The sequence below is a fragment of the Heptranchias perlo genome, chromosome 12, assembly GCF_035084215.1.
Source record: "Heptranchias perlo isolate sHepPer1 chromosome 12, sHepPer1.hap1, whole genome shotgun sequence".
Lineage (NCBI taxonomy): Eukaryota > Metazoa > Chordata > Chondrichthyes > Hexanchiformes > Hexanchidae > Heptranchias > Heptranchias perlo.
In genome coordinates, this window is record NC_090336.1 from 73897837 (window position 1) to 73925647 (window position 27811).

Sequence of the window (27811 nt, forward strand, 5' to 3'; positions counted from 1 at the left end):
TATTCTTTTCCTTTGATAAATATTCAACCAGGTCCTTCGGATAAATTTTAAATGGTCACATTGCCCCCCGGCCACCCCGATCTTCCTCGAGTTCACCTTGTAGAATTATAGGACGGCCTGAGGGGAGGGGCAATACCTCTCTGTAAAATGTCATATTAAACATGGTGATTTCAGATTAATTATAGGTCGTTTTACACTTCACAGTGCGAGACTTCGAATTTAATGAATAATTTTGAGTCAATTTAGGTGAGATTGATGACTTGAATCAGCATTATAAACTACTAACACAGAGCACTCTGTATACTGTCTATCCCACAGTATACTAAGACTCTGTATACTGTCTATCCCACAGTATACTGAGACTCTGTATACTGTCTATCCCACAGTATACTAACACTCTGTATACTGTCTATCCCACAGTATACTAAGACTCTGTATACTGTCTATCCCACAGTATACTAAGACTCTGTATACTGTCTATCCCACAGTATACTGAGACTCTGTATACTGTCTATCCCACAGTATACTAACACTCTGTATACTGTCTATCCCACAGTATACTAACACTCTGTATACTGTCTATCCCACAGTATACTAACACTCTGTATACTGTCTATCCTACAGTATACTAACACTCTGTATACTGTCTATCCTACAGTATACTAACACTCTGTATACTGTCTATCCCACAGTATACTAACACTCTGTATACTGTCTATCCCACAGTATACTAACACTCTGTATACTGTCTATCCCACAGTATACTAACACTCTGTATACTGTCTATCCCACAGTATACTAACACTCTGTATACTGTCTATCCCACAGTATACGAACACTCTGTATACTGTCTATCCCACAGTATACTAACACTCTGTATACTGTCGATCCCACAGCATACTAACACTCTGTATACTGTCTATCCCACAGCATACTAAGACTCTGTATACTGTCTATCCCACAGTATACTAACACTCTGTATACTGTCTATCCCACAGTATACTAAGACTCTGTATACTGTCTATCCCACAGTATACTAAGACTCTGTATACTGTCTATCCCACAGTATACTAACACTCTGTATACTGTCTATCCCACAGTATACTAAGACTCTGTATACTGTCTATCCCACAGTATACTAACGCTCTGTATACTGTCTATCCCACAGTATACTAACACTCTGTATACTGTCTATCCCACAGTACACTAACACTCTGTATACTGTCTATCCCACAGTATACTAACACTCTGTATACTGTCTATCCCACAGTATACTAAGACTCTGTATACTGTCTATCCCACAGTACACTAACACTCTGTATACTGTCTATCCCACAGTATACTAACACTCTGTATACTGTCTATCCCACAGTATACTAACACTCTGTATACTGTCTATTCCACAGTATACTAACACTCTGTATACTGTCTATCCCACAGTATACGAACACTCTGTATACTGTCTATCCCACAGTATACTAACACTCTGTATACTGTCTATCCCACAGTATACTAACACTCTGTATACTGTCTATCCCACAGGAAACTAACACTCTGTATACTGTCTATCCCACAGTATAATAACACTCTGTATACTGTCTATCCCACAGTATACTAACACTCTGTATACTGTCTATCCCACAGTATACTAACACTCTGTATACCGTCTATCCCACAGTATAATAACACTCTGTATACTGTCTATCCCACAGTATACTAACACTCTGTATACTGTCTATCCCACAGTATACTAACACTCGGTATACTGTCTATCCCACAGTATACTAACACTCTGTATACTGTCTATCCCACAGTATACTAAGACTCTGTATAGTGTCTATCCCACAGTATACTAACACTCTGTATAGTGTCTATCCCACAGTACACTAACACTCTGTATACTGTCTATCCCACAGTATACTAACACTCTGTATACTGTCTATCCCACAGTATACTAACACTCTGTATAGTGTCTATCCCACAGTACACTAACACTCTGTATACTGTCTATCCCACAGTATACTAACACTCGGTATAGTGTCTATCCCACAGTATACTAACACTCTGTATACTGTCTATCCCACAGTATACTAACACTCTGTATACTGTCTATCCCACAGTACACTAACACTCTGTATACTGTCTATCCCACAGCATACTAACACTCGGTATAGTGTCTATCCCACAGTATACTAACACTCTGTATACTGTCTATCCCACAGTATACTAACACTCTGTATAGTGTCTATCCCACAGTATACTAACACTCTGTATACTGTCTATCCCACAGTATACTAACACTCGGTATAGTGTCTATCCCACAGTATACTAAGTCTCTGTATAGTGTCTATCCCACAGTACACTAACACTCTGTATACTGTCTATCCCACAGTATACTAACACTCTGTATACTGTCTATCCCACAGTATACTAAGTCTCTGTATAGTGTCTATCCCACAGTATACTAAGTCTCTGTATAGTGTCTATCCCACAGTACACTAACACTCTGTATACTGTCTATCCCACAGTATACTAACACTCGGTATAGTGTCTATCCCACAGTATACTAACACTCTGTATACTGTCTATCCCACAGTATACTAACACTCGGTATAGTGTCTATCCCACAGTACACTAACACTCTGTATACTGTCTATCCCACAGTATACTAACACTCTGTATACTGTCTATCCCACAGTACACTAACACTCTGTATACTGTCTATCCCACAGTACACTAACACTCTGTATACTGTCTATCCCACAGTATACTAACACTCTGTATACTGTCTATCCCACAGTATACTAACACTCGGTATAGTGTCTATCCCACAGTATACTAACACTCTGTATACTGTCTATCCCACAGTATACTAACACTCGGTATAGTGTCTATCCCACACTATACTAACACTCTGTATACTGTCTATCCCACAGTATACTAACACTCGGTATAGTGTCTATCCCACAGTATACTAAGTCTCTGTATAGTGTCTATCCCACAGTGCACTAACACTCTGTATACTGTCTATCCCACAGTATACTAACACTCTGTATAGTGTCTATCCCACAGTATACTAACACTCTGTATACTGTCTATCCCACAGTACACTAACACTCTGTATACTGTCTATCCCACAGTATACTAACACTCTGTATACTGTCTATCCCACAGTACACTAACACTCTGTATACTGTCTATCCCACAGTATACTAACACTCTGTATACTGTCTATCCCACAGTATATTAACACTCTGTATACTGTCTATCCCACAGTATACTAACACTCTGTATACTGTCTATCCCACAGTATACTAACACTCTGTATACTGTCTATCCCACAGTATACTAAGACTCTGTATACTGTCTATCCCACAGTACACTAACACTCTGTATACTGTCTATCCCACAGTATACTAACACTCTGTATACTGTCTATCCCACAGTATACTAACACTCTGTATACTGTCTATCCCACAGTATACTAACACTCTGTATACTGTCTATCCCACAGTATACTAACACTCGGTATAGTGTCTATCCCACAGTACACTAACACTCTGTATACTGTCTATCCCACAGTATACTAACACTCTGTATACTGTCTATCCCACAGTACACTAACACTCTGTATACTGTCTATCCCACAGTACACTAACACTCTGTATACTGTCTATCCCACAGTATACTAACACTCTGTATACTGTCTATCCCACAGTATACTAACACTCGGTATAGTGTCTATCCCACAGTATACTAACACTCTGTATACTGTCTATCCCACAGTATACTAACACTCGGTATAGTGTCTATCCCACACTATACTAACACTCTGTATACTGTCTATCCCACAGTATACTAACACTCGGTATAGTGTCTATCCCACAGTATACTAAGTCTCTGTATAGTGTCTATCCCACAGTACACTAACACTCTTTATACTGTCTATCCCACAGTATACTAACACTCTGTATAGTGTCTATCCCACAGTATACTAACACTCTGTATACTGTCTATCCCACAGTACACTAACACTCTGTATACTGTCTATCCCACAGTATACTAACACTCTGTATACTGTCTATCCCACAGTACACTAACACTCTGTATACTGTCTATCCCACAGTATACTAACACTCTGTATACTGTCTATCCCACAGTATATTAACACTCTGTATACTGTCTATCCCACAGTATACTAACACTCTGTATACTGTCTATCCCACAGTATACTAACACTCTGTATACTGTCTATCCCACAGTATACTAAGACTCTGTATACTGTCTATCCCACAGTACACTAACACTCTGTATACTGTCTATCCCACAGTATACTAACACTCTGTATACTGTCTATCCCACAGTATACTAACACTCTGTATACTGTCTATCCCACAGTATACTAACACTCTGTATACTGTCTATCCCACAGTATACTAACACTCGGTATAGTGTCTATCCCACAGTACACTAACACTCTGTATACTGTCTATCCCACAGTATACTAACACTCTGTATACTGTCTATCCCACAGTACACTAACACTCTGTATACTGTCTATCCCACAGTACACTAACACTCTGTATACTGTCTATCCCACAGTATACTAACACTCTGTATACTGTCTATCCCACAGTATACTAACACTCGGTATAGTGTCTATCCCACAGTATACTAACACTCTGTATACTGTCTATCCCACAGTATACTAACACTCGGTATAGTGTCTATCCCACACTATACTAACACTCTGTATACTGTCTATCCCACAGTATACTAACACTCGGTATAGTGTCTATCCCACAGTATACTAAGTCTCTGTATAGTGTCTATCCCACAGTACACTAACACTCTGTATACTGTCTATCCCACAGTATACTAACACTCTGTATAGTGTCTATCCCACAGTATACTAACACTCTGTATACTGTCTATCCCACAGTACACTAACACTCTGTATACTGTCTATCCCACAGTATACTAACACTCTGTATACTGTCTATCCCACAGTATATTAACACTCTGTATACTGTCTATCCCACAGTATACTAACACTCTGTATACTGTCTATCCCACAGTATACTAACACTCTGTATACTGTCTATCCCACAGTATACTAAGACTCTGTATACTGTCTATCCCACAGTACACTAACACTCTGTATACTGTCTATCCCACAGTATACTAACACTCTGTATACTGTCTATCCCACAGTATACTAACACTCTGTATACTGTCTATCCCACAGTATACTAACACTCTGTATACTGTCTATCCCACAGTATACGAACACTCTGTATACTGTCTATCCCACAGTATACTAACACTCTGTATACTGTCTATCCCACAGTATACTAACACTCTGTATACTGTCTATCCCACAGGAAACTAACACTCTGTATACTGTCTATCCCACAGTATAATAACACTCTGTATACTGTCTATCCCACAGTATACTAACACTCTGTATACTGTCTATCCCACAGTATACTAACACTCTGTATACCGTCTATCCCACAGTATAATAACACTCTGTATACTGTCTATCCCACAGTATACTAACACTCTGTATACTGTCTATCCCACAGTATACTAACACTCGGTATACTGTCTATCCCACAGTATACTAACACTCTGTATACTGTCTATCCCACAGTATACTAAGACTCTGTATAGTGTCTATCCCACAGTATACTAACACTCTGTATAGTGTCTATCCCACAGTACACTAACACTCTGTATACTGTCTATCCCACAGTATACTAACACTCTGTATACTGTCTATCCCACAGTATACTAACACTCTGTATAGTGTCTATCCCACAGTACACTAACACTCTGTATACTGTCTATCCCACAGTATACTAACACTCGGTATAGTGTCTATCCCACAGTATACTAACACTCTGTATACTGTCTATCCCACAGTATACTAACACTCTGTATACTGTCTATCCCACAGTACACTAACACTCTGTATACTGTCTATCCCACAGCATACTAACACTCGGTATAGTGTCTATCCCACAGTATACTAACACTCTGTATACTGTCTATCCCACAGTATACTAACACTCTGTATAGTGTCTATCCCACAGTATACTAACACTCTGTATACTGTCTATCCCACAGTATACTAACACTCGGTATAGTGTCTATCCCACAGTATACTAAGTCTCTGTATAGTGTCTATCCCACAGTACACTAACACTCTGTATACTGTCTATCCCACAGTATACTAACACTCTGTATACTGTCTATCCCACAGTATACTAACACTCTGTATACTGTCTATCCCACAGTATACTAACACTCTGTATACTGTCTATCCCACAGTATACTAACACTCGGTATAGTGTCTATCCCACAGTACACTAACACTCTGTATACTGTCTATCCCACAGTATACTAACACTCTGTATACTGTCTATCCCACAGTACACTAACACTCTGTATACTGTCTATCCCACAGTACACTAACACTCTGTATACTGTCTATCCCACAGTATACTAACACTCTGTATACTGTCTATCCCACAGTATACTAACACTCGGTATAGTGTCTATCCCACAGTATACTAACACTCTGTATACTGTCTATCCCACAGTATACTAACACTCGGTATAGTGTCTATCCCACACTATACTAACACTCTGTATACTGTCTATCCCACAGTATACTAACACTCGGTATAGTGTCTATCCCACAGTATACTAAGTCTCTGTATAGTGTCTATCCCACAGTACACTAACACTCTGTATACTGTCTATCCCACAGTATACTAACACTCTGTATAGTGTCTATCCCACAGTATACTAACACTCTGTATACTGTCTATCCCACAGTACACTAACACTCTGTATACTGTCTATCCCACAGTATACTAACACTCTGTATACTGTCTATCCCACAGTACACTAACACTCTGTATACTGTCTATCCCACAGTATACTAACACTCTGTATACTGTCTATCCCACAGTATATTAACACTCTGTATACTGTCTATCCCACAGTATACTAACACTCTGTATACTGTCTATCCCACAGTATACTAACACTCTGTATACTGTCTATCCCACAGTATACTAAGACTCTGTATACTGTCTATCCCACAGTACACTAACACTCTGTATACTGTCTATCCCACAGTATACTAACACTCTGTATACTGTCTATCCCACAGTATACTAACACTCTGTATACTGTCTATCCCACAGTATACTAACACTCTGTATACTGTCTATCCCACAGTATACGAACACTCTGTATACTGTCTATCCCACAGTATACTAACACTCTGTATACTGTCTATCCCACAGTATACTAACACTCTGTATACTGTCTATCCCACAGGAAACTAACACTCTGTATACTGTCTATCCCACAGTATAATAACACTCTGTATACTGTCTATCCCACAGTATACTAACACTCTGTATACTGTCTATCCCACAGTATACTAACACTCTGTATACCGTCTATCCCACAGTATAATAACACTCTGTATACTGTCTATCCCACAGTATACTAACACTCTGTATACTGTCTATCCCACAGTATACTAACACTCGGTATACTGTCTATCCCACAGTATACTAACACTCTGTATACTGTCTATCCCACAGTATACTAAGACTCTGTATAGTGTCTATCCCACAGTATACTAACACTCTGTATAGTGTCTATCCCACAGTACACTAACACTCTGTATACTGTCTATCCCACAGTATACTAACACTCTGTATACTGTCTATCCCACAGTATACTAACACTCTGTATAGTGTCTATCCCACAGTACACTAACACTCTGTATACTGTCTATCCCACAGTATACTAACACTCGGTATAGTGTCTATCCCACAGTATACTAACACTCTGTATACTGTCTATCCCACAGTATACTAACACTCTGTATACTGTCTATCCCACAGTACACTAACACTCTGTATACTGTCTATCCCACAGCATACTAACACTCGGTATAGTGTCTATCCCACAGTATACTAACACTCTGTATAGTGTCTATCCCACAGTATACTAACACTCTGTATACTGTCTATCCCACAGTATACTAACACTCGGTATAGTGTCTATCCCACAGTATACTAAGTCTCTGTATAGTGTCTATCCCACAGTACACTAACACTCTGTATACTGTCTATCCCACAGTATACTAACACTCTGTATACTGTCTATCCCACAGTATACTATGTCTCTGTATAGTGTCTATCCCACAGTATACTAAGTCTCTGTATAGTGTCTATCCCACAGTACACTAACACTCTGTATACTGTCTATCCCACAGTATACTAACACTCGGTATAGTGTCTATCCCACAGTATACTAACACTCTGTATACTGTCTATCCCACAGTATACTAACACTCGGTATAGTGTCTATCCCACAGTATACTAACACTCTGTATACTGTCTATCCCACAGTATACTAACACTCGGTATAGTGTCTATCCCACAGTATACTAAGTCTCTGTATAGTGTCTATCCCACAGTACACTAACACTCTGTATACTGTCTATCCCACAGTATACTAACACTCTGTATAGTGTCTATCCCACAGTATACTAACACTCTGTATACTGTCTATCCCACAGTACACTAACACTCTGTATACTGTCTATCCCACAGTATACTAACACTCTGTATACTGTCTATCCCACAGTACACTAACACTCTGTATACTGTCTATCCCACAGTATACTAACACTCTGTATACTGTCTATCCCACAGTACACTAACACTCTGTATACTGTCTATCCCACAGTATACTAACACTCTTTATACTGTCTATCCCACAGTATACTAACACTCTGTATAGTGTCTATCCCACAGTATACTAACACTCGGTATACTGTCTATCCCACAGTATACTAACACTCTGTATACTGTCTATCCCACAGTATACTAACACTCTGTATACTGTCTATCCCACAGTATACTAACACTCGGTATACTGTCTATCCCACAGTATACTAACACTCTGTATACTGTCTATCCCACAGTATACTAACACTCTGTATACTGTCTATCCCACAGTATACTAACACTCCGTATAGTGTCTATCCCACAGTATACTAACACTCTGTATAGTGTCTATCCCACAGTATACTAACACTCGGTATACTGTCTATCCCACAGTATACTAACACTCTGTATACTGTCTATCCCACAGTATACTAACACTCTTTATACTGTCTATCCCACAGTATACTAACACTCTGTATAGTGTCTATCCCACAGTATACTAACACTCGGTATACTGTCTATCCCACAGTATACTAACACTCTGTATACTGTCTATCCCACAGTATACTAACACTCTGTATAGTGTCTATCCCACAGTATACTAAGACTCTTTATACTGTCTATCCCACAGTATACTAACACTCTGTATAGTGTCTATCCCACAGTATAATAACACTCTGTATACTGTCTATCCCACATTATACTAACACTCTGTATACTGTCTATCCCACAGTATACTAACACTCTGTATACTGTCTATCCCACAGTATACTAACACTCTGTATACTGTCTATCCCACAGTATACTAACACTCTGTATACTGTCTATCCCACAGTATACTAACACTCTGTATACTGTCTATCCCACAGTATACTAAGTCTCTGTATAGTGTCTATCCCACAGTATACTAAAACTCTGTATACTGTCTATCCCACAGTATACTAAAACTCTGTATACTGTCTATCCCACAGTATACTAACACTCTGTATACTGTCTATCCCACAGTATACTAACACTCTGTATAGTGTCTATCCCACAGTATACTAACACTCTGTATACTGTCTATCCCACAGTATACTAACACTCTGTATAGTGTCTATCCCACAGTACACTAACACTCTGTATACTGTCTATCCCACAGTATACTAACACTCGGTATAGTGTCTATCCCACAGTATACTAACACTCTGTATACTGTCTATCCCACAGTATACTAACACTCGGTATAGTGTCTATCCCACAGTATACTAACACTCTGTATACTGTCTATCCCACAGTATACTAACACTCGGTATAGTGTCTATCCCACAGTATACTAAGTCTCTGTATAGTGTCTATCCCACAGTACACTAACACTCTGTATACTGTCTATCCCACAGTATACTAACACTCTGTATAGTGTCTATCCCACAGTATACTAACACTCTGTATACTGTCTATCCCACAGTACACTAACACTCTGTATACTGTCTATCCCACAGTATACTAACACTCTGTATACTGTCTATCCCACAGTACACTAACACTCTGTATACTGTCTATCCCACAGTATACTAACACTCTGTATACTGTCTATCCCACAGTACACTAACACTCTGTATACTGTCTATCCCACAGTATACTAACACTCTTTATACTGTCTATCCCACAGTATACTAACACTCTGTATAGTGTCTATCCCACAGTATACTAACACTCGGTATACTGTCTATCCCACAGTATACTAACACTCTGTATACTGTCTATCCCACAGTATACTAACACTCTGTATACTGTCTATCCCACAGTATACTAACACTCGGTATACTGTCTATCCCACAGTATACTAACACTCTGTATACTGTCTATCCCACAGTATACTAACACTCTGTATACTGTCTATCCCACAGTATACTAACACTCCGTATAGTGTCTATCCCACAGTATACTAACACTCTGTATAGTGTCTATCCCACAGTATACTAACACTCGGTATACTGTCTATCCCACAGTATACTAACACTCTGTATACTGTCTATCCCACAGTATACTAACACTCTTTATACTGTCTATCCCACAGTATACTAACACTCTGTATAGTGTCTATCCCACAGTATACTAACACTCGGTATACTGTCTATCCCACAGTATACTAACACTCTGTATACTGTCTATCCCACAGTATACTAACACTCTGTATAGTGTCTATCCCACAGTATACTAAGACTCTTTATACTGTCTATCCCACAGTATACTAACACTCTGTATAGTGTCTATCCCACAGTATACTAACACTCTGTATACTGTCTATCCCACATTATACTAACACTCTGTATACTGTCTATCCCACAGTATACTAACACTCTGTATACTGTCTATCCCACAGTATACTAACACTCTGTATACTGTCTATCCCACAGTATACTAACACTCTGTATACTGTCTATCCCACAGTATACTAACACTCTGTATACTGTCTATCCCACAGTATACTAAGTCTCTGTATAGTGTCTATCCCACAGTATACTAAAACTCTGTATACTGTCTATCCCACAGTATACTAAGACTCTGTATACTGTCTATCCCACAGTATACTAACACTCTGTATACTGTCTATCCCACAGTATACTAACACTCTGTATAGTGTCTATCCCACAGTATACTAACACTCGGTATACTGTCTATCCCACAGTATACTAACACTCCGTATACTGTCTATCCCACAGTATACTAACACTCCGTATACTGTCTATCCCACAGTATACTAACACTCTGTATACTGTCTATCCCACAGTATACTAACACTCTGTATAGTGTCTATCCCACAGTATACTAACACTCTGTATACTGTCTATCCCACAGTATACTAACACTCTGTATAGTGTCTATCCCACAGTATACTAACACTCTGTATACTGTCTATCCCACAGTATACTAACACTCTGTATACTGTCTATCCCACAGTATACTAAGTCTCTGTATAGTGTCTATCCCACAGTATACTAACACTCTGTATACTGTCTATCCCACAGTATACTAACACTCTGTATACTGTCTCTCCCACAGTATACTAACACTCTGTATAGTGTCTATCCCACAGTATACTAACACTCTGTATACTGTCTATCCCACAGTATACTAAGTCTCTGTATAGTGTCTATCCCACAGTACACTAACACTCTGTATACTGTCTATCCCACAGTATACAAACACTCTGTATACTGTCTCTCCCACAGTATACGAACACTCTGTATACTGTCTATCCCACAGTATACTAACACTCTGTATACTGTCTATCCCACAGTATACTAACACTCTGTATACTGTCTATCCCACAGTATACTAACACTCTGTATACTGTCTATCCCACAGTATACTAACACTCTGTATACTGTCTATCCCACAGTATACTAACACTCTGTATACTGTCTATCCCACAGTATACTAACACTCTGTATACTGTCTATCCCACAGTATACTAACACTCTGTATACTGTCTATCCCACAGTATACTAACACTCTGTATACTGTCTATCCCACAGTATACTAACACTCTGTATACTGTCTATCCCACAGTATACTAACACTCTGTATACTGTCTATCCCACAGTATATTAACACTCTGTATACTGTCTATCCCACAGTATACTAACACTCTGTATACTGTCTATCCCACAGTATACTAACACTCTGTATACTGTCTATCCCACAGTATACTAACACTCTGTATACTGTCTATCCCACAGTATACTAACACTCTGTATACTGTCTATCCCACAGTATACTAACACTCTGTATACCGTCTATCCCACAGTATAATAACACTCTGTATACTGTCTATCCCACAGTATACTAACACTCGGTATAGTGTCTATCCCACAGTACACTAACACTCTGTATACTGTCTATCCCACAGTATACTAAGACTCTTTATACTGTCTATCCCACAGTATACTAACACTCCGTATAGTGTCTATCCCACAGTATACTAACACTCGGTATACTGTCTATCCCACAGTATACTAACACTCTGTATAGTGTCTATCCCACAGTATACTAAGACTCTGTATACTGTCTATCCCACAGTATACTAACACTCTGTATACTGTCTATCCCACAGTATACTAACACTCTGTATACTGTCTATCCCACAGTATACTAACACTCTGTATACTGTCTATCCCACAGTATACTAACACTCTGTATACTGTCTATCCCACAGTATACTAACACTCTGTATACTGTCTATCCCACAGTATACTAACACTCTGTATACTGTCTATCCCACAGTATACTAACACTCCGTATAGTGTCTATCCCACAGTATACTAACACTCTGTATACTGTCTATCCCACAGTATACTAACACTCTGTATACTGTCTATCCCACAGTATACTAAGACTCTGTATAGTGTCTATCCCACAGTATACTAACACTCTGTATCGTGTCTATCCCACAGTACACTAACACTCTGTATACTGTCTATCCCACAGTATACTAACACTCTGTATACTGTCTATCCCACAGTATACTAACACTCTGTATAGTGTCTATCCCACAGTATACTAACACTCTGTATACTGTCTATCCCACAGTATACTAACACTCTGTATAGTGTCTATCCCACAGTATACTAACACTCTGTATACTGTCTATCCCACAGTATACTAACACTCTGTATACTGTCTATCCCACAGTATACTAACACTCTGTATACTGTCTATCCCACAGTATACTAACACTCCGTATAGTGTCTATCCCACAGTATACTAACACTCTGTATACTGTCTATCCCACATTATACTAACACTCTGTATAGTGTCTATCCCACAGTATACTAACACTCTGTATACTGTCTATCCCACAGTATACTAACACTCTGTATACTGTCTATCCCACATTATACTAACACTCTGTATAGTGTCTATCCCACAGTATACTAACACTCTGTATACTGTCTATCCCACAGTATACTAACACTCTGTATAGTGTCTATCCCACAGTATACTAACACTCTGTATACTGTCTATCCCACAGTATACTAACACTCTGTATAGTGTCTATCCCACAGTATACTAACACTCTGTATACTGTCTATCCCACAGTATACTAACACTCTGTATACTGTCTATCCCACAGTATACTAACACTCTGTATACTGTCTATCCCACAGTATACTAACACTCTGTATACTGTCTATCCCACAGTATACTAACACTCTGTATACCGTCTATCCCACAGTATACTAACACTCCGTATAGTGTCTATCCCACAGTATACTAACACTCCGTATAGTGTCTATCCCACAGTATACTAACACTCTGTATACTGTCTATCCCACAGTATACTAACACTCTGTATAGTGTCTATCCCACAGTATACTAACACTCTGTATAGTGTCTATCCCACAGTATACTAACACTCTGTATAGTGTCTATCCCACAGTATACTAACACTCTGTATACTGTCTATCCCACAGTATACTAACACTCTGTATAGTGTCTATCCCACAGTATACTAACACTCTGTATACTGTCTATCCCACAGTATACTAACACTCTGTATACTGTCTATCCCACAGTATACTAACACTCTGTATAGTGTCTATCCCACAGTATACTAACACTCTGTATACTGTCTATCCCACAGTATACTAACACTCTGTATACTGTCTATCCCACAGTATACTAACACTCTGTATAGTGTCTATCCCACAGTATACTAACACTCCGTATACTGTCTATCCCACAGTATACTAACACTCTGTATACTGTCTATCCCACAGTATACTAACACTCTGTATACTGTCTATCCCACAGTATACTAACACTCCGTATAGTGTCTATCCCACAGTATACTAACACTCTGTATACTGTCTATCCCACAGTATACTAACACTCTGTATAGTGTCTATCCCACAGTATACTAACACTCTGTATACTGTCTATCCCACAGTATACTAACACTCCGTATACTGTCTATCCCACAGTATACTAACACTCCGTATAGTGTCTATCCTACAGTATACTAACACTCCGTAGACTGTCTATCCCACAGTATACTAACACTCTGTATACTGTCTATCCCACAGTATACTAACACTCTGTATAGTGTCTATCCCACAGTATACTAAGTCTCTGTATAGTGTCTATCCCACAGTATACTAACACACTGTATACTGTCTATCCCACAGTATACTAACACTCTGTATAGTGTCTATCCTACAGTATACTAACACTCCGTATACTGTCTATCCCACAGTATACTAACACTCTGTATACTGTCTATCCCACAGTATACTAACACTCTGTATACTGTCTATCCCACAGTATACTAACACTCTGTATAGTGTCTATCCCACAGTATACTAAGTCTCTGTATAGTGTCTATCCCACAGTATACTAACACACTGTATGCTGTCTATCCCACAGTATACTAACACTCTGTATAGTGTCTATCCTACAGTATACTAACACTCCGTATACTGTCTATCCCACAGTATACTAACACTCTGTATACTGTCTATCCCACAGTATACTAACACTCTGTATACTGTCTATCCCACAGTATACTAACACACTGTATACTGTCTATCCCACAGTATACTAACACTCTGTATAGTGTCTATCCCACAGTATACTAACACTCTGTATAGTGTCTATCCCACAGTATACTAACACTCTGTATACTGTCTATCCCACAGTATACTAACACTCTGTATAGTGTCTATCCCACAGTATACTAACACACTGTATACTGTCTATCCCACAGTATACTAACACTCTGTATAGTGTCTATCCCACAGTATACTAACACTCTGTATAGTGTCTATCCCACAGTATACTAACACTCTGTATAGTGTCTATCCCACAGTATACTAACACACTGTATACTGTCTATCCCACAGTATACTAACACTCTGTATAGTGTCTATCCCACAGTATACTAACACTCTGTATACTGTCTATCCCACAGTATACTAACACTCTGTATACTGTCTATCCCACAGTATACTAACACTCTGTATACTGTCTATCCCACAGTATACTAACACTCTGTATACTGTCTATCCCACAGTATACTAACACTCTGTATACTGTCTATCCCACAGTATACTAACACACTGTATACTGTCTATCCCACAGTATACTAACACTCTGTATACTGTCTATCCCACAGTATACTAACACTCTGTATAGTGTCTATCCCACAGTACACTAACACTCTGTATAGTGTCTATCCCACAGTATACTAACACTCTGTATACTGTCTATCCCACAGTATACTAACACTCCGTATAGTGTCTATCCCACAGTATACTAAGACTCTGTATACTGTCTATCCCACAGTATACTAACACTCTGTATACTGTCTATCCCACAGTATACTAACACTCTGTATACTGTCTATCCCACAGTATACTAACACTCTGTATACTGTCTATCCCACAGTATACTAACACTCTGTATACTGTCTATCCCACAGTATACTAACACTCTGTATACTGTCTATCCCACAGTATACTAACACTCTGTATACTGTCTATCCCACAGTATACTAAGACTCTGTATACTGTCTATCCCACAGTATACTAACACTCTGTATACTGTCTATCCCACAGTATACTAACACTCTGTATACTGTCTATCCCACAGTATACTAACACTCTGTATACTGTCTATCCCACAGTATACTAACACTCTGTATACTGTCTATCCCACAGTATACTAACACTCTGTATAGTGTCTATCCCACAGTATACTAACACTCGGTATACTGTCTATCCCACAGTATACTAACACTCTGTATACTGTCTATCCCACAGTATACTAACACTCTGTATACTGTCTATCCCACAGTATACTAACACTCTGTATACTGTCTATCCCACAGTATACTAACACTCTGTATACTGTCTATCCCACAGTATACTAACACTCTGTATACTGTCTATCCCACAGTATACTAACATTCTGTATACTGTCTATCCCACAGTATACTAACACTCTGTATACTGTCTATCCCACAGTATACTAACACTCTGTATACTGTCTATCCCACAGTATACTAACACTCTGTATACTGTCTATCCCACAGTATATTAACACTCTGTATACTGTCTATCCCACAGTATACTAACACTCTGTATACTGTCTATCCCACAGTATACTAACACTCTGTATACTGTCTATCCCACAGTATACTAACACTCTGTATACTGTCTATCCCACAGTATACTAACACTCTGTATACTGTCTATCCCACAGTATACTAACACTCTGTATACCGTCTATCCCACAGTATAATAACACTCTGTATACTGTCTATCCCACAGTATACTAACACTCTGTATACTGTCTATCCCACAGTATACTAACACTCGGTATAGTGTCTATCCCACAGTACACTAACACTCTGTATACTGTCTATCCCACAGTATACTAAGACTCTTTATACTGTCTATCCCACAGTATACTAACACTCCGTATAGTGTCTATCCCACAGTATACTAACACTCGGTATACTGTCTATCCCACAGTATACTAACACTCTGTATAGTGTCTATCCCACAGTATACTAAGACTCTGTATACTGTCTATCCCACAGTATACTAACACTCTGTATACTGTCTATCCCACAGTATACTAACACTCTGTATACTGTCTATCCCACAGTATACTAACACTCTGTATACTGTCTATCCCACAGTATACTAACACTCTGTATACTGTCTATCCCACAGTATACTAACACTCTGTATACTGTCTATCCCACAGTATACTAACACTCTGTATACTGTCTATCCCACAGTATACTAACACTCCGTATAGTGTCTATCCCACAGTATACTAACACTCTGTATACTGTCTATCCCACAGTATACTAACACTCTGTATACTGTCTATCCCACAGTATACTAACACTCTGTATAGTGTCTATCCCACAGTATACTAACACTCTGTATACTGTCTATCCCACAGTATACTAACACTCTGTATACTGTCTATCCCACAGTATACTAACACTCTGTATACTGTCTATCCCACAGTATACTAACACTCTGTATAGTGTCTATCCCACAGTATACTAACACTCTGTATACTGTCTATCCCACAGTATACTAACACTCTGTATAGTGTCTATCCCACAGTATACTAACACTCTGTATACTGTCTATCCCACAGTATACTAACACTCTGTATACTGTCTATCCCACAGTATACTAACACTCTGTATACTGTCTATCCCACAGTATACTAACACTCTGTATACTGTCTATCCCACAGTATACTAACACTCTGTATACCGTCTATCCCACAGTATACTAACACTCCGTATACTGTCTATCCCACAGTATACTAACACTCTGTATACTGTCTATCCCACAGTATACTAACACTCTGTATACTGTCTATCCCACAGTATACTAACACTCTGTATACTGTCTATCCCACATTATACTAACACTCTGTATAGTGTCTATCCCACAGTATACTAACACTCTGTATACTGTCTATCCCACAGTATACTAACACTCTGTATAGTGTCTATCCCACAGTATACTAACACTCTGTATACTGTCTATCCCACAGTATACTAACACTCTGTATAGTGTCTATCCCACAGTATACTAACACTCTGTATACTGTCTATCCCACAGTATACTAACACTCTGTATACTGTCTATCCCACAGTATACTAACACTCCGTATACTGTCTATCCCACAGTATACTAACACTCTGTATAGTGTCTATCCCACAGTATACTAACACTCTGTATACTGTCTATCCCACAGTATACTAACACTCTGTATACTGTCTATCCCACAGTATACTAACACTCTGTATACTGTCTATCCCACAGTATACTAACACTCTTTATAGTGTCTATCCCACAGTATACTAAGTCTCTGTATAGTGTCTATCCCACAGTATACTAACACACTGTATACTGTCTATCCCACAGTATACTAACACTCTGTATAGTGTCTATCCTACAGTATACTAACACTCCGTATACTGTCTATCCCACAGTATACTAACACTCTGTATACTGTCTATCCCACAGTATACTAACACTCTGTATACTGTCTATCCCACAGTATACTAACACACTGTATACTGTCTATCCCACAGTATACTAACACTCTGTATAGTGTCTATCCCACAGTATACTAACACTCTGTATAGTGTCTATCCCACAGTATACTAACACTCTGTATACTGTCTATCCCACAGTATACTAACACTCTGTATAGTGTCTATCCCACAGTATACTAACACACTGTATACTGTCTATCCCACAGTATACTAACACTCTGTATAGTGTCTATCCCACAGTATACTAACACTCTGTATAGTGTCTATCCCACAGTATACTAACACTCTGTATACTGTCTATCCCACAGTATACTAACACTCTGTATACTGTCTATCCCACAGTATACTAACACTCTGTATACTGTCTATCCCACAGTATACTAACACTCTGTATACTGTCTATCCCACAGTATACTAACACTCTGTATACTGTCTATCCCACAGTATACTAACACTCTGTATACTGTCTATCCCACGCACCCACTGCAAAAATCGCTGCTCAGGAGGCTAAAATTTTCAGAACGCTTTCAAACCATCACCGTTAATGAACAGACATCGAGTGTCGCACAAGTACCTCGTTCCCTGCCATCTCCATGGAGACGTAACTTACGTGGGCCCATCAGCAATCAGCGCGAGGACGTGACTGAGGTCCAGTGTGAAGGTCTGGAGGTCAGGGTACGGAAGGCTTCTGGGCTCACCCAGTTCCAGCATCTCCTTGTTGTCATAAACGAAGATGATCCCGTCCCTCATCCTCGCCACATATTCCAGGTTCCCCGGAGCGTCACTGAGGTCATAAGGGTCTTCACCATCTCTGGGAGTCGGATGGAAATCTGGTAAACGTGAGCAGACAGCAGTTAGTCGCAGTTAACCGCTTCCGTTAATAGTCCGGCTGACTATAAAACGCATCTCCCTTCCATAAGACATCCCGGAGACATTCCCACAAGCTGCAGCAACCAGGAATTCTAACCGCTGGACTGACGGACATCGGGATCGTGGGCCATGAGAAGACCAAGGTCCATCTCGACCAGCTGGAGTACTGTGTGCAGTTCTGGTCGCCGCACTACAGGAAGGATGTGATCGCTTTGGAGAGGGTGCAGAGGAGATTCACCAGGATGTTACCAGGGCTGGAGCGCTTCAGCTATGAAGAGAGACTGGGAAGATTGGGTTTGTTTTCCTTGGAGCAGAGGAGGCTGAGGGGGGACATGATTGAGGTGTACAAAATTATGAGGGGCACAGATAGGATGGATACTAAGGAGCTTTTTCCCTTCGTTGAGGGTTCTATAACAAGGGGGCATAGATTCAAGGTAAAAGGCGGGAGGTTTAGAGGGGATTTGAGAAAGAACTTTTTCACCCAGAGGGTGGTTGGAGTCTGGAACTCACTGCCTGAAAGGGTTGTGGAGGCAGGAACCCTCACAACATTCAAGAAGCATTTGGATGAGCACTTGAAATGCCATAGCATACAAGGCTACGGACCAAATGCTGGAATATGGGATTAGAGTAGACAGGGCTGATGGCCGGCGCGGACACGATGGGCCGAAGGGCCTCTATCCGTGCTGTATAACTCCATGACTCTATGACTCTATCTCGTTCGCCTTCTTCCATAGAATCATAGAATCATAGAATCATAGAATCATAGAAGTTACAACATGGAAACAGGCCCTTCGGCCCAACATGTCCATGTCGCCCAGTTTATACCACTAAGCTAGTCCCAATTGCCTGCAATAGAATCCATCCTGTTAGTCACGTGATAGTCTGCAACTCCAGCATCGTTCTGATGGAATCTTACAGCACAGGGAGGAGGCCATTCGGCCCATCGTGCCTGTGCCGGCTCTTCGAAAGAATTAGTCCCACTCTCCCCCTGCTCTTTCCCCGCAGCCCTGCAAATTTTTTCCCTTCAGGTATTTATCCGAATCCTTTTTGAAAGTTATTATTGAATCTGCTTCCAAATTAATTCAAATCAAAATTCTGAGGGGTTTTGATAGAGTAAACAAGGAGAAACAGGAGGGTCGGTAACCAGAGGTCACAGGTTTAAGATAATTGGCAAAAGAGCCAGAAGGGAGAGGAGGATAAATTTTTTTTAACGCAGCGAGTTGTTCTGATCTGGAACGCGCTGCCTGAAAGGGCGGTGGAAGCAGATTCAATAATAACTTTTCAAGTATTTATTTAATTCCCTTTTAAATGGAAAAATTTGCAGGGCTCTGGGGAAAGAGCAGGGGGGGGGAGTGGGACTAATTGGATCGCTCTTTCAAAGAGCCGGCACAGGCACGATGGGCCGAATGGCCTCCCTCTATGCTCTATGATTCTGTGAACAGGCTCGAGGGGCTGAATGACCTTCTCCTGTTCCTTTGTACTGGCAGGAAGAAGGTGTCAGCTCTTGATAACAACAATAACCTGCATTTATATAGAGCCTTTAACGTAGTAAAACGTCCCAAGGCGCCTCACAGGAGCGATTATCAAACAAAAATTGACACCGAGCCACATAAGGAGATATTAGGACAGGTGACCAAAAGCTTGGTCAAAGAGATAAGTTTTAAGGAGGAGAGAGAGGCGGAGAGGTTTAGGGAGGGAATTCCAGAGCTTAGGGCCCAGGCAGCTGAAGGCACGGCCGCCAATGGTGGAGCGATTAAAATCAGGGATACGCAAGAGGCCGGAATTGGAGGAACGCAGAGATCTCGGAGGGTTGTAGGGGCTGGAGGAGGTTACAGAGATCGGGAGGGGGGGTGAGGGCCATGGAAGGGATTTGAAAACAAGGATGAGAATGTTAAAATCGAGGCGTTCCCGGACCGGGAGCCAATGTGGGTCAGCGAGCACAGCGGGGGTGATGGGTGAACGGGACTCGGTGCGAGTTAGGATACGGGGGGCAGCAGAGTTTTGGATGAGCTCTAGTTTATGGAGGGTGGGAGATGGGAGGCCGGAGAGGAGAGCATTGGAATAGTGGAGTCTGGAGGTAACAAAGGCAGGGATAAGGGTTTCAGCAGCAGATGAGCTGAGGCAGGACGGAGACGGGTGATGTATTTCACTCACATACTCATATACAGACACACACACACACAAATACATTCACATACATACCCTCAAACACACGCACTGAAATACACACTCACACTCAAACACACACACAAACAGTTCAAATCTCCTTACCTGGTAACACTTCATCTTCCTCCCGCCATCGTTCATTCTCGATTGAGCGCAGGTACTGGCCCGTTGTTCTTGGGAATATCTGGTAGGCGAGACGCATGTACTTCTCGCGAATGAACAAAGCTTTGATCAGTCCTTTGGCAGCGTGTTCGTAGTCCTCCACGGTGATCTGGGTCAGACCATATCGCAACCAGTTATAAAGAGGCGACTCCACGTACTCTGCCTCCTCCCTGCACCCTCATTGTGTTGGTTTCAAGACTCATTTTCTATTCCCAACTTGTTCATTCTCAGCGCCTCACGAAGCTCAGAAATCCTCTCCTCCCCCAGTCCTCCCACCCCCTCCCTGCCCACCGTCAGCTCTACGGGCCTTTAAAACCCAAGCTTGCAATCGTCCAATGGTCTGATCGGGTGAGATGAAGCTCGTGTGGAGCATAAACACTGGCATGGACCAGTTGGGCCGAATGGCCTGTTTCTGTGCTGTAAATTCCATGTCATTTCTACTTGTGTGGACCTATCTTGTTGTCCTCCTAGCAAATAAGGCAAAGGGAATACACAATAAATGGGAGGATACTGAGAGACGTAGAGGAAGTGAGGGACCTTGGGTGAATAGAGAGAAACTATTTCCGCTGGTTGGGGATTCTAGGAGTAGGGGGCACAGTCTAAAAATTAGAGCCAGACCTTTCAGGAGCGAAATTAGAAAACATTTCTACACACAAAGGGTGGCAGAAGTTTGGAACTCTCTTCCGCAAACGGCAATTGATACTAGCTCAATTGCTAAATTTAAATGTGAGATCGATAGCTTTTTGGCAACCAAAGGTGTTAAGGGATATGGGCCAAAGGCAGGTATATGGAGTTAGATCACAGATCAGCCATGATCTTATCAAATGGCGGAGCAGGCACGAGGGGCTGAATGGCCTACTCCTGTTCCTAGGTCCACAGATCCCTGAAGGGAGCAGGACAGGTAGATAAGGTGGTTAAAAAGGCATACGGGATACTTTCCTTTATTAGCCGAGGCATAGAATATAAGAGCAGGGAGGTTATACTAGAACCATATAAAATACTGGTTAGGCCACAGCTTGAGTACTGGGCACAGTTCTGGTCACCACATTACAGGAAGGATGTGATTGCACTGGAGAGGGTACAGAGGAGATTTACGAGGATGTTGCCAGGACTGGAGAATTTTAGCTATGAGAAAAGATTGGATAGGCTGGGGTTGTTTTCTTTGGAACAGAGGAGGCTGAGGGGAGATTTAATTGAGGTGTACAAAATTATGACGGGGCCTCGATAGAGTGGATAGGAAGGACCTATTTCCCTTAGCAGAGGGGTCAATAACCAGGGGACTTGGATTTAAAGTAATTGGCAGAAGGATTAGAGGGGTGCAGAGGAGAATTTTTTTCACCCAGAGGGTGGTGGGGGGTCTGGAACTCACTGCCTGAGAGGGTGGGAGAGGCAGAAACCCTGTTTTCTGTCCGTTAACCTATTCTCTATCCATGCTAATATATTTTGCGTTAAATTGGTCGTGTAGCGCCCGTTGTTTCGGTGCTACGCGCCGGACGCCATCTTGGTATCGGAGTTTGCGCAGGCGCAGATAACGAACGCTGGAATCATGTCAAGTAGGGAGAAAATGGCTTCAATCAGTGTGCAACGCTGAGTTAAAGTAATAAGTCCCAAAATGGTGTCTAACGCTCAACTCAACGCACAGTCTTAACCCCGACCATCTGAACGTATCCGTTATTACCGTCCCCCCAAAGGGCCCTTCCGCGCAGGGCCCTTTGGGGGGACAGTAATAACGGATCGGGCTACCCCCGCCCAAAAACAGGACGGATCCAATTTAACCCCCATTACCTCCAACCCCATGAGCCCTTATCTTGTGTAACAACCTTTTATGTGGCACCTTATCGAATGCCTTTTGAAAATCCAAATATACGACATCCACTGGTTCCCCTTTATCTACCCTGCTAGTTACATCCTCAAAGAACTCTAATGAATTTGTCAAACACGATTTCCCTTTCATAAAACCATGTTGACTCTGGCTGATCATATTATGATTTTCTAAGTGCTCTGTTACTTCGTCCTTAATAATGGATTCCAGCATTTTCCCAATGACCGATGTCAGGCTAACTGGCCTGTAGTTCCCTGTTTTCTCTCTCCCTCCTTTCTTGAATAGCGGGGTCATATTTGCCACCTTCCAATCCACTGGGACCGTTCTGGAATCTAGGGAATTCTGGAAGAGCATAACCAATGCATCCACTATCTCTGCGGCCACCTCTTTTAGAACCCTAGGGTGTAGGCCGTCAGGTCCAGGGGATTTATCGGCTTTTAGTCCCATTAATTTCTCCAGTACTTTTTCTTTACTAATATTAATTACTTTAAGTTCCTCACTCTCATTAGTCCATTGGTTCCCCACAATTTCTGACACTCCGACAGTGCAGCGCTCCCTCAGTACTGACCCTCCGACAGTGCAGCGCTCCCTCAGTACTGACCCTCCGACAGTGCAGCACTCCCTCGGTACTGACCCTCCGACAGTGCAGCACTCCCTCAGTACTGACCCTCCGACAGTGCAGCACTCCCTCAGTACTGACCCTCCGACAGTGCGGCGCTCCCTCAGTACTGACCCTCCGACAGTGCAGCGCTCCCTCAGTACTGACCCTCCGACAGTGCGGCGCTCCCTCAGTACTGCCCCTCCGACAGTGCGGCGCTCCCTCAGTACTGACCCTCCGACAGTGCGGCGCTCCCTCAGTACTGACCCTCCGACAGTGCGGCGCTCCCTCAGTACTGACCCTCCGACAGTGCGGCGCTCCCTCAGTACTGCCCCTCCGACAGTGCGGCACTCCCTCAGTACTGACCCTCCGACAGTGCAGCACTCCCTCAGTACTGACCCTCCGACAGTGCAGCACTCCCTCAGTACTGACCCTCCGACAGTGCAGTGCTCCCTCAGTACTGACCCTGCGACAGTGCGGCGCTCCCTCAGTACTGACCCTCCGACAGTGCAGCGCTCCCTCAGTACTGACCCTCCGACAGTGCGGCGCTCCCTCAGTACTGACCCTCCGGCAGCGCGGCGCTCCCTCAGTACTGACCCTCCGACAGTGCGGCGCTCCCTCAGCACTGACCCTCCGACAGTGCGGCGCTCCCTCAGTACTGCCCCTCCGACAGTGCGGCGCTCCCTCAGTACTGACCCTCCGACAGTGCGGCGCTCCCTCAGTACTGCCCCTCCGACAGTGCGGCGCTCCCTCAGTACTGACCCTCCGACAGTGCAGCGCTCCCTCAGCACTGACCCTCCGACAGTGCAGCGCTCCCTCAGCACTGACCCTCCGACAGTGCGGCGCTCCCTCAGCACTGACCCTCCGACAGTGCAGCGTTCCCTCAGTACTGACCCTCCAACAGTGCAGCGCTCCCTCAGTACTGACCCTCCGACAGTGCAGCGCTCCCTCAGTACTGACCCTCCAACAGTGCAGCACTCCCTCAGCACTGACCCTCCGACAGTGCGGCGTTCCCTCAGTACTGACCCTCCGACAGTGCAGCGCTCCCTCAGTACTGACCCTCCGACAGTGCAGCACTCCCTCAGCACTGACCCTCCGACAGTGCAGCGTTCCCTCAGTACCGACCCTCCGACAGTGCGGCGCTCCCTCAATACTGACCCTCCGACAGTGCGGCGCTCCCTCAGTACTGACCCTCCGACAGTGCGGCGTTCCCTCAGTGCTGCACTGGGATTGTCGGCCTGGATTTTGTGCTCAAGTCTCTGGAGTGGGGGCTCGAACCCACGACCTCCTGACTCAGAGGCGAGAGTGATACCCACTGAGTATAGTGATTATTTGTGATTGGAAGAGGGTTATTAATAGTAATTGATGAGGATTGAGCACAAACTTTACAAAGCAGTAACTTAACGTCTACAAGTGAGAGATGAAGCAGTGGTTTTCATTAGTTTGACAGCATTGCTGTCAGATATACGTTGATTACCCCAGAGCAGTAATCTCCAGTAATGGTCACTCGCTGAAACTCTGGAACGTCGTATGGCCGTTGTATCCCAAGGAAAGGAACATTCTGAATCGGTGTCTGTGGGGACAAGGAGGGGGAAATCAGCGAGACGGTCCCATCACAAGTTGGGATCTGCAAGGACAACGAATGAGATCGGATCAGCCTGAGACTCTTCTTCCTGCAGAGAGAATTCACAGAAAAACAGGAATACAGTTAAAGAGCTTCTGTCCTCGACAAGGAAAATTGTCCCAGGTAAAAACATTCTCGTATCTCAGATTTACTGCCCGTTTTCAGCCACTTTGAGAGAGTTTTTATTCAAAATCCAGATCGAAAAAAATTCAAGCCTTGATACAGAGTAAAGCTCCCTCTACACTATCCCGTCAAACACTCCCAGGGCAGGTACAGGGTTAGATACAGAGTAAAGCTCCCTCTACACTGTCCCATCAAACACTCCCAGGGCAGGTACAGGGTTAGATACGGAGTAAAGCTCCCTCTACACTGTCCCATCAAACACTCCCAGGGCAGGTACAGGGTTAGATACAGAGTAAAGCTCCCTCTACACTGTCCCATCAAACACTCCCAGGGCAGGTACAGGGTTAGATACAGAGTAAAGCTCCCTCTACACTGTCCCATCAAACACTCCCAGGGCAGGCACAGGGTTAGATACAGAGTAAAGCTCCCTCTACACTGTCCCATCAAACACTCCCAGGGCAGGTACAGCACGGGTTAGATACAGAGTAAAGCTCCCTCTACACTGTCCCATCAAACACTCCCAGGGCAGGTACAGGGTTAGATACGGAGTAAAGCTCCCTCTACACTGTCCCATCAAACACTCCCAGGGCAGGTACAGGGTTAGATACAGAGTAAAGCTCCCTCTACACTGTCCCATCAAACACTCCCAGGGCAGGTACAGGGTTAGATACAGAGTAAAGCTCCCTCTACACTGTCCCGTCAAACACTCCCAGGGCAGGTACAGGGTTAGATACAGAGTAAAGCTCCCTCTACACTGTCCCACCAAACACTCCCAGGGCAGGTACAGGGTTAGATACGGAGTAAAGCTCCCTCTACACTGTCCCGTCAAACACTCCCAGGGCAGGTACAGGGTTAGATACAGAGTAAAGCTCCCTCTACACTGTCCCGTCAAACACTCCCAGGGCAGGTACAGCACGGGTTAGATACAGAGTAAAGCTTCCTCTACACTGTCCCATCAAACACTCCCAGGGCAGGTACAGGGTTAGATACAGAGTAAAGCTCCCTCTACACTGTCCCACCAAACACTCCCAGGGCAGGTACAGGGTTCGATACGGTGTAAAGCTCCCTCTACACTGTCCCGTCAAACACTCCCAGGGCAGGTACAGGGTTAGATACAGAGTAAAGCTCCCTCTACACTGTCCCGTCAAACACTCCCAGGGCAGGTACAGCACGGGTTAGATACAGAGTAAAGCTTCCTCTACACTGTCCCATCAAACACTCCCAGGGCAGGTACAGGGTTAGATACAGAGTAAAGCTCCCTCTACACTGTCCCGTCAAACACTCCCAGGGCAGGTACAGGGTTAGATACAGAGTAAAGCTCCCTCTACACTGTCCCATCAAACACTCCCAGGGCATGTACAGCACGGGTTAGATACAGAGTAAAGCTCCCTCTACACTGTCCCATCAAACACTCCCAGGGCAGGTACAGCATGGGTTAGATACAGAGTAAAGCTCCCTCTACACTGTCCCATCAAACACTCCCAGGACAGGTACAGGGTTAGATACAGAGTAAAGCTCCCTCCACACTGTCCCATCAAACACTCCCAGGGCAGGTACAGGGTTAGATACAGAGTAAAGCTCACTCTACACTGTCCCGTCA

General features: G+C 42.6%; 1 protein-coding gene across 6 annotated transcripts in view; it reads right to left on the reverse strand.

Moving 5' to 3' along the window:
* ampd3a (adenosine monophosphate deaminase 3a) overlaps window positions 1-27811 on the reverse strand; it is an 85570-nt gene that overhangs the window by 49515 nt on the left and 8244 nt on the right. For all 6 annotated transcript variants that reach the window (XM_067994262.1, XM_067994261.1, XM_067994260.1 and 3 more), the window contains exons 3-5: window positions 25942-26137; window positions 21988-22153; window positions 19457-19676 (exon numbers count right to left, since the gene is read on the reverse strand). In XM_067994262.1, coding sequence (XP_067850363.1) covers window positions 19457-19676; window positions 21988-22153; window positions 25942-26137 — 582 coding nt within the window. The remainder of the gene's footprint in view (window positions 1-19456; window positions 19677-21987; window positions 22154-25941; window positions 26138-27811) is intronic.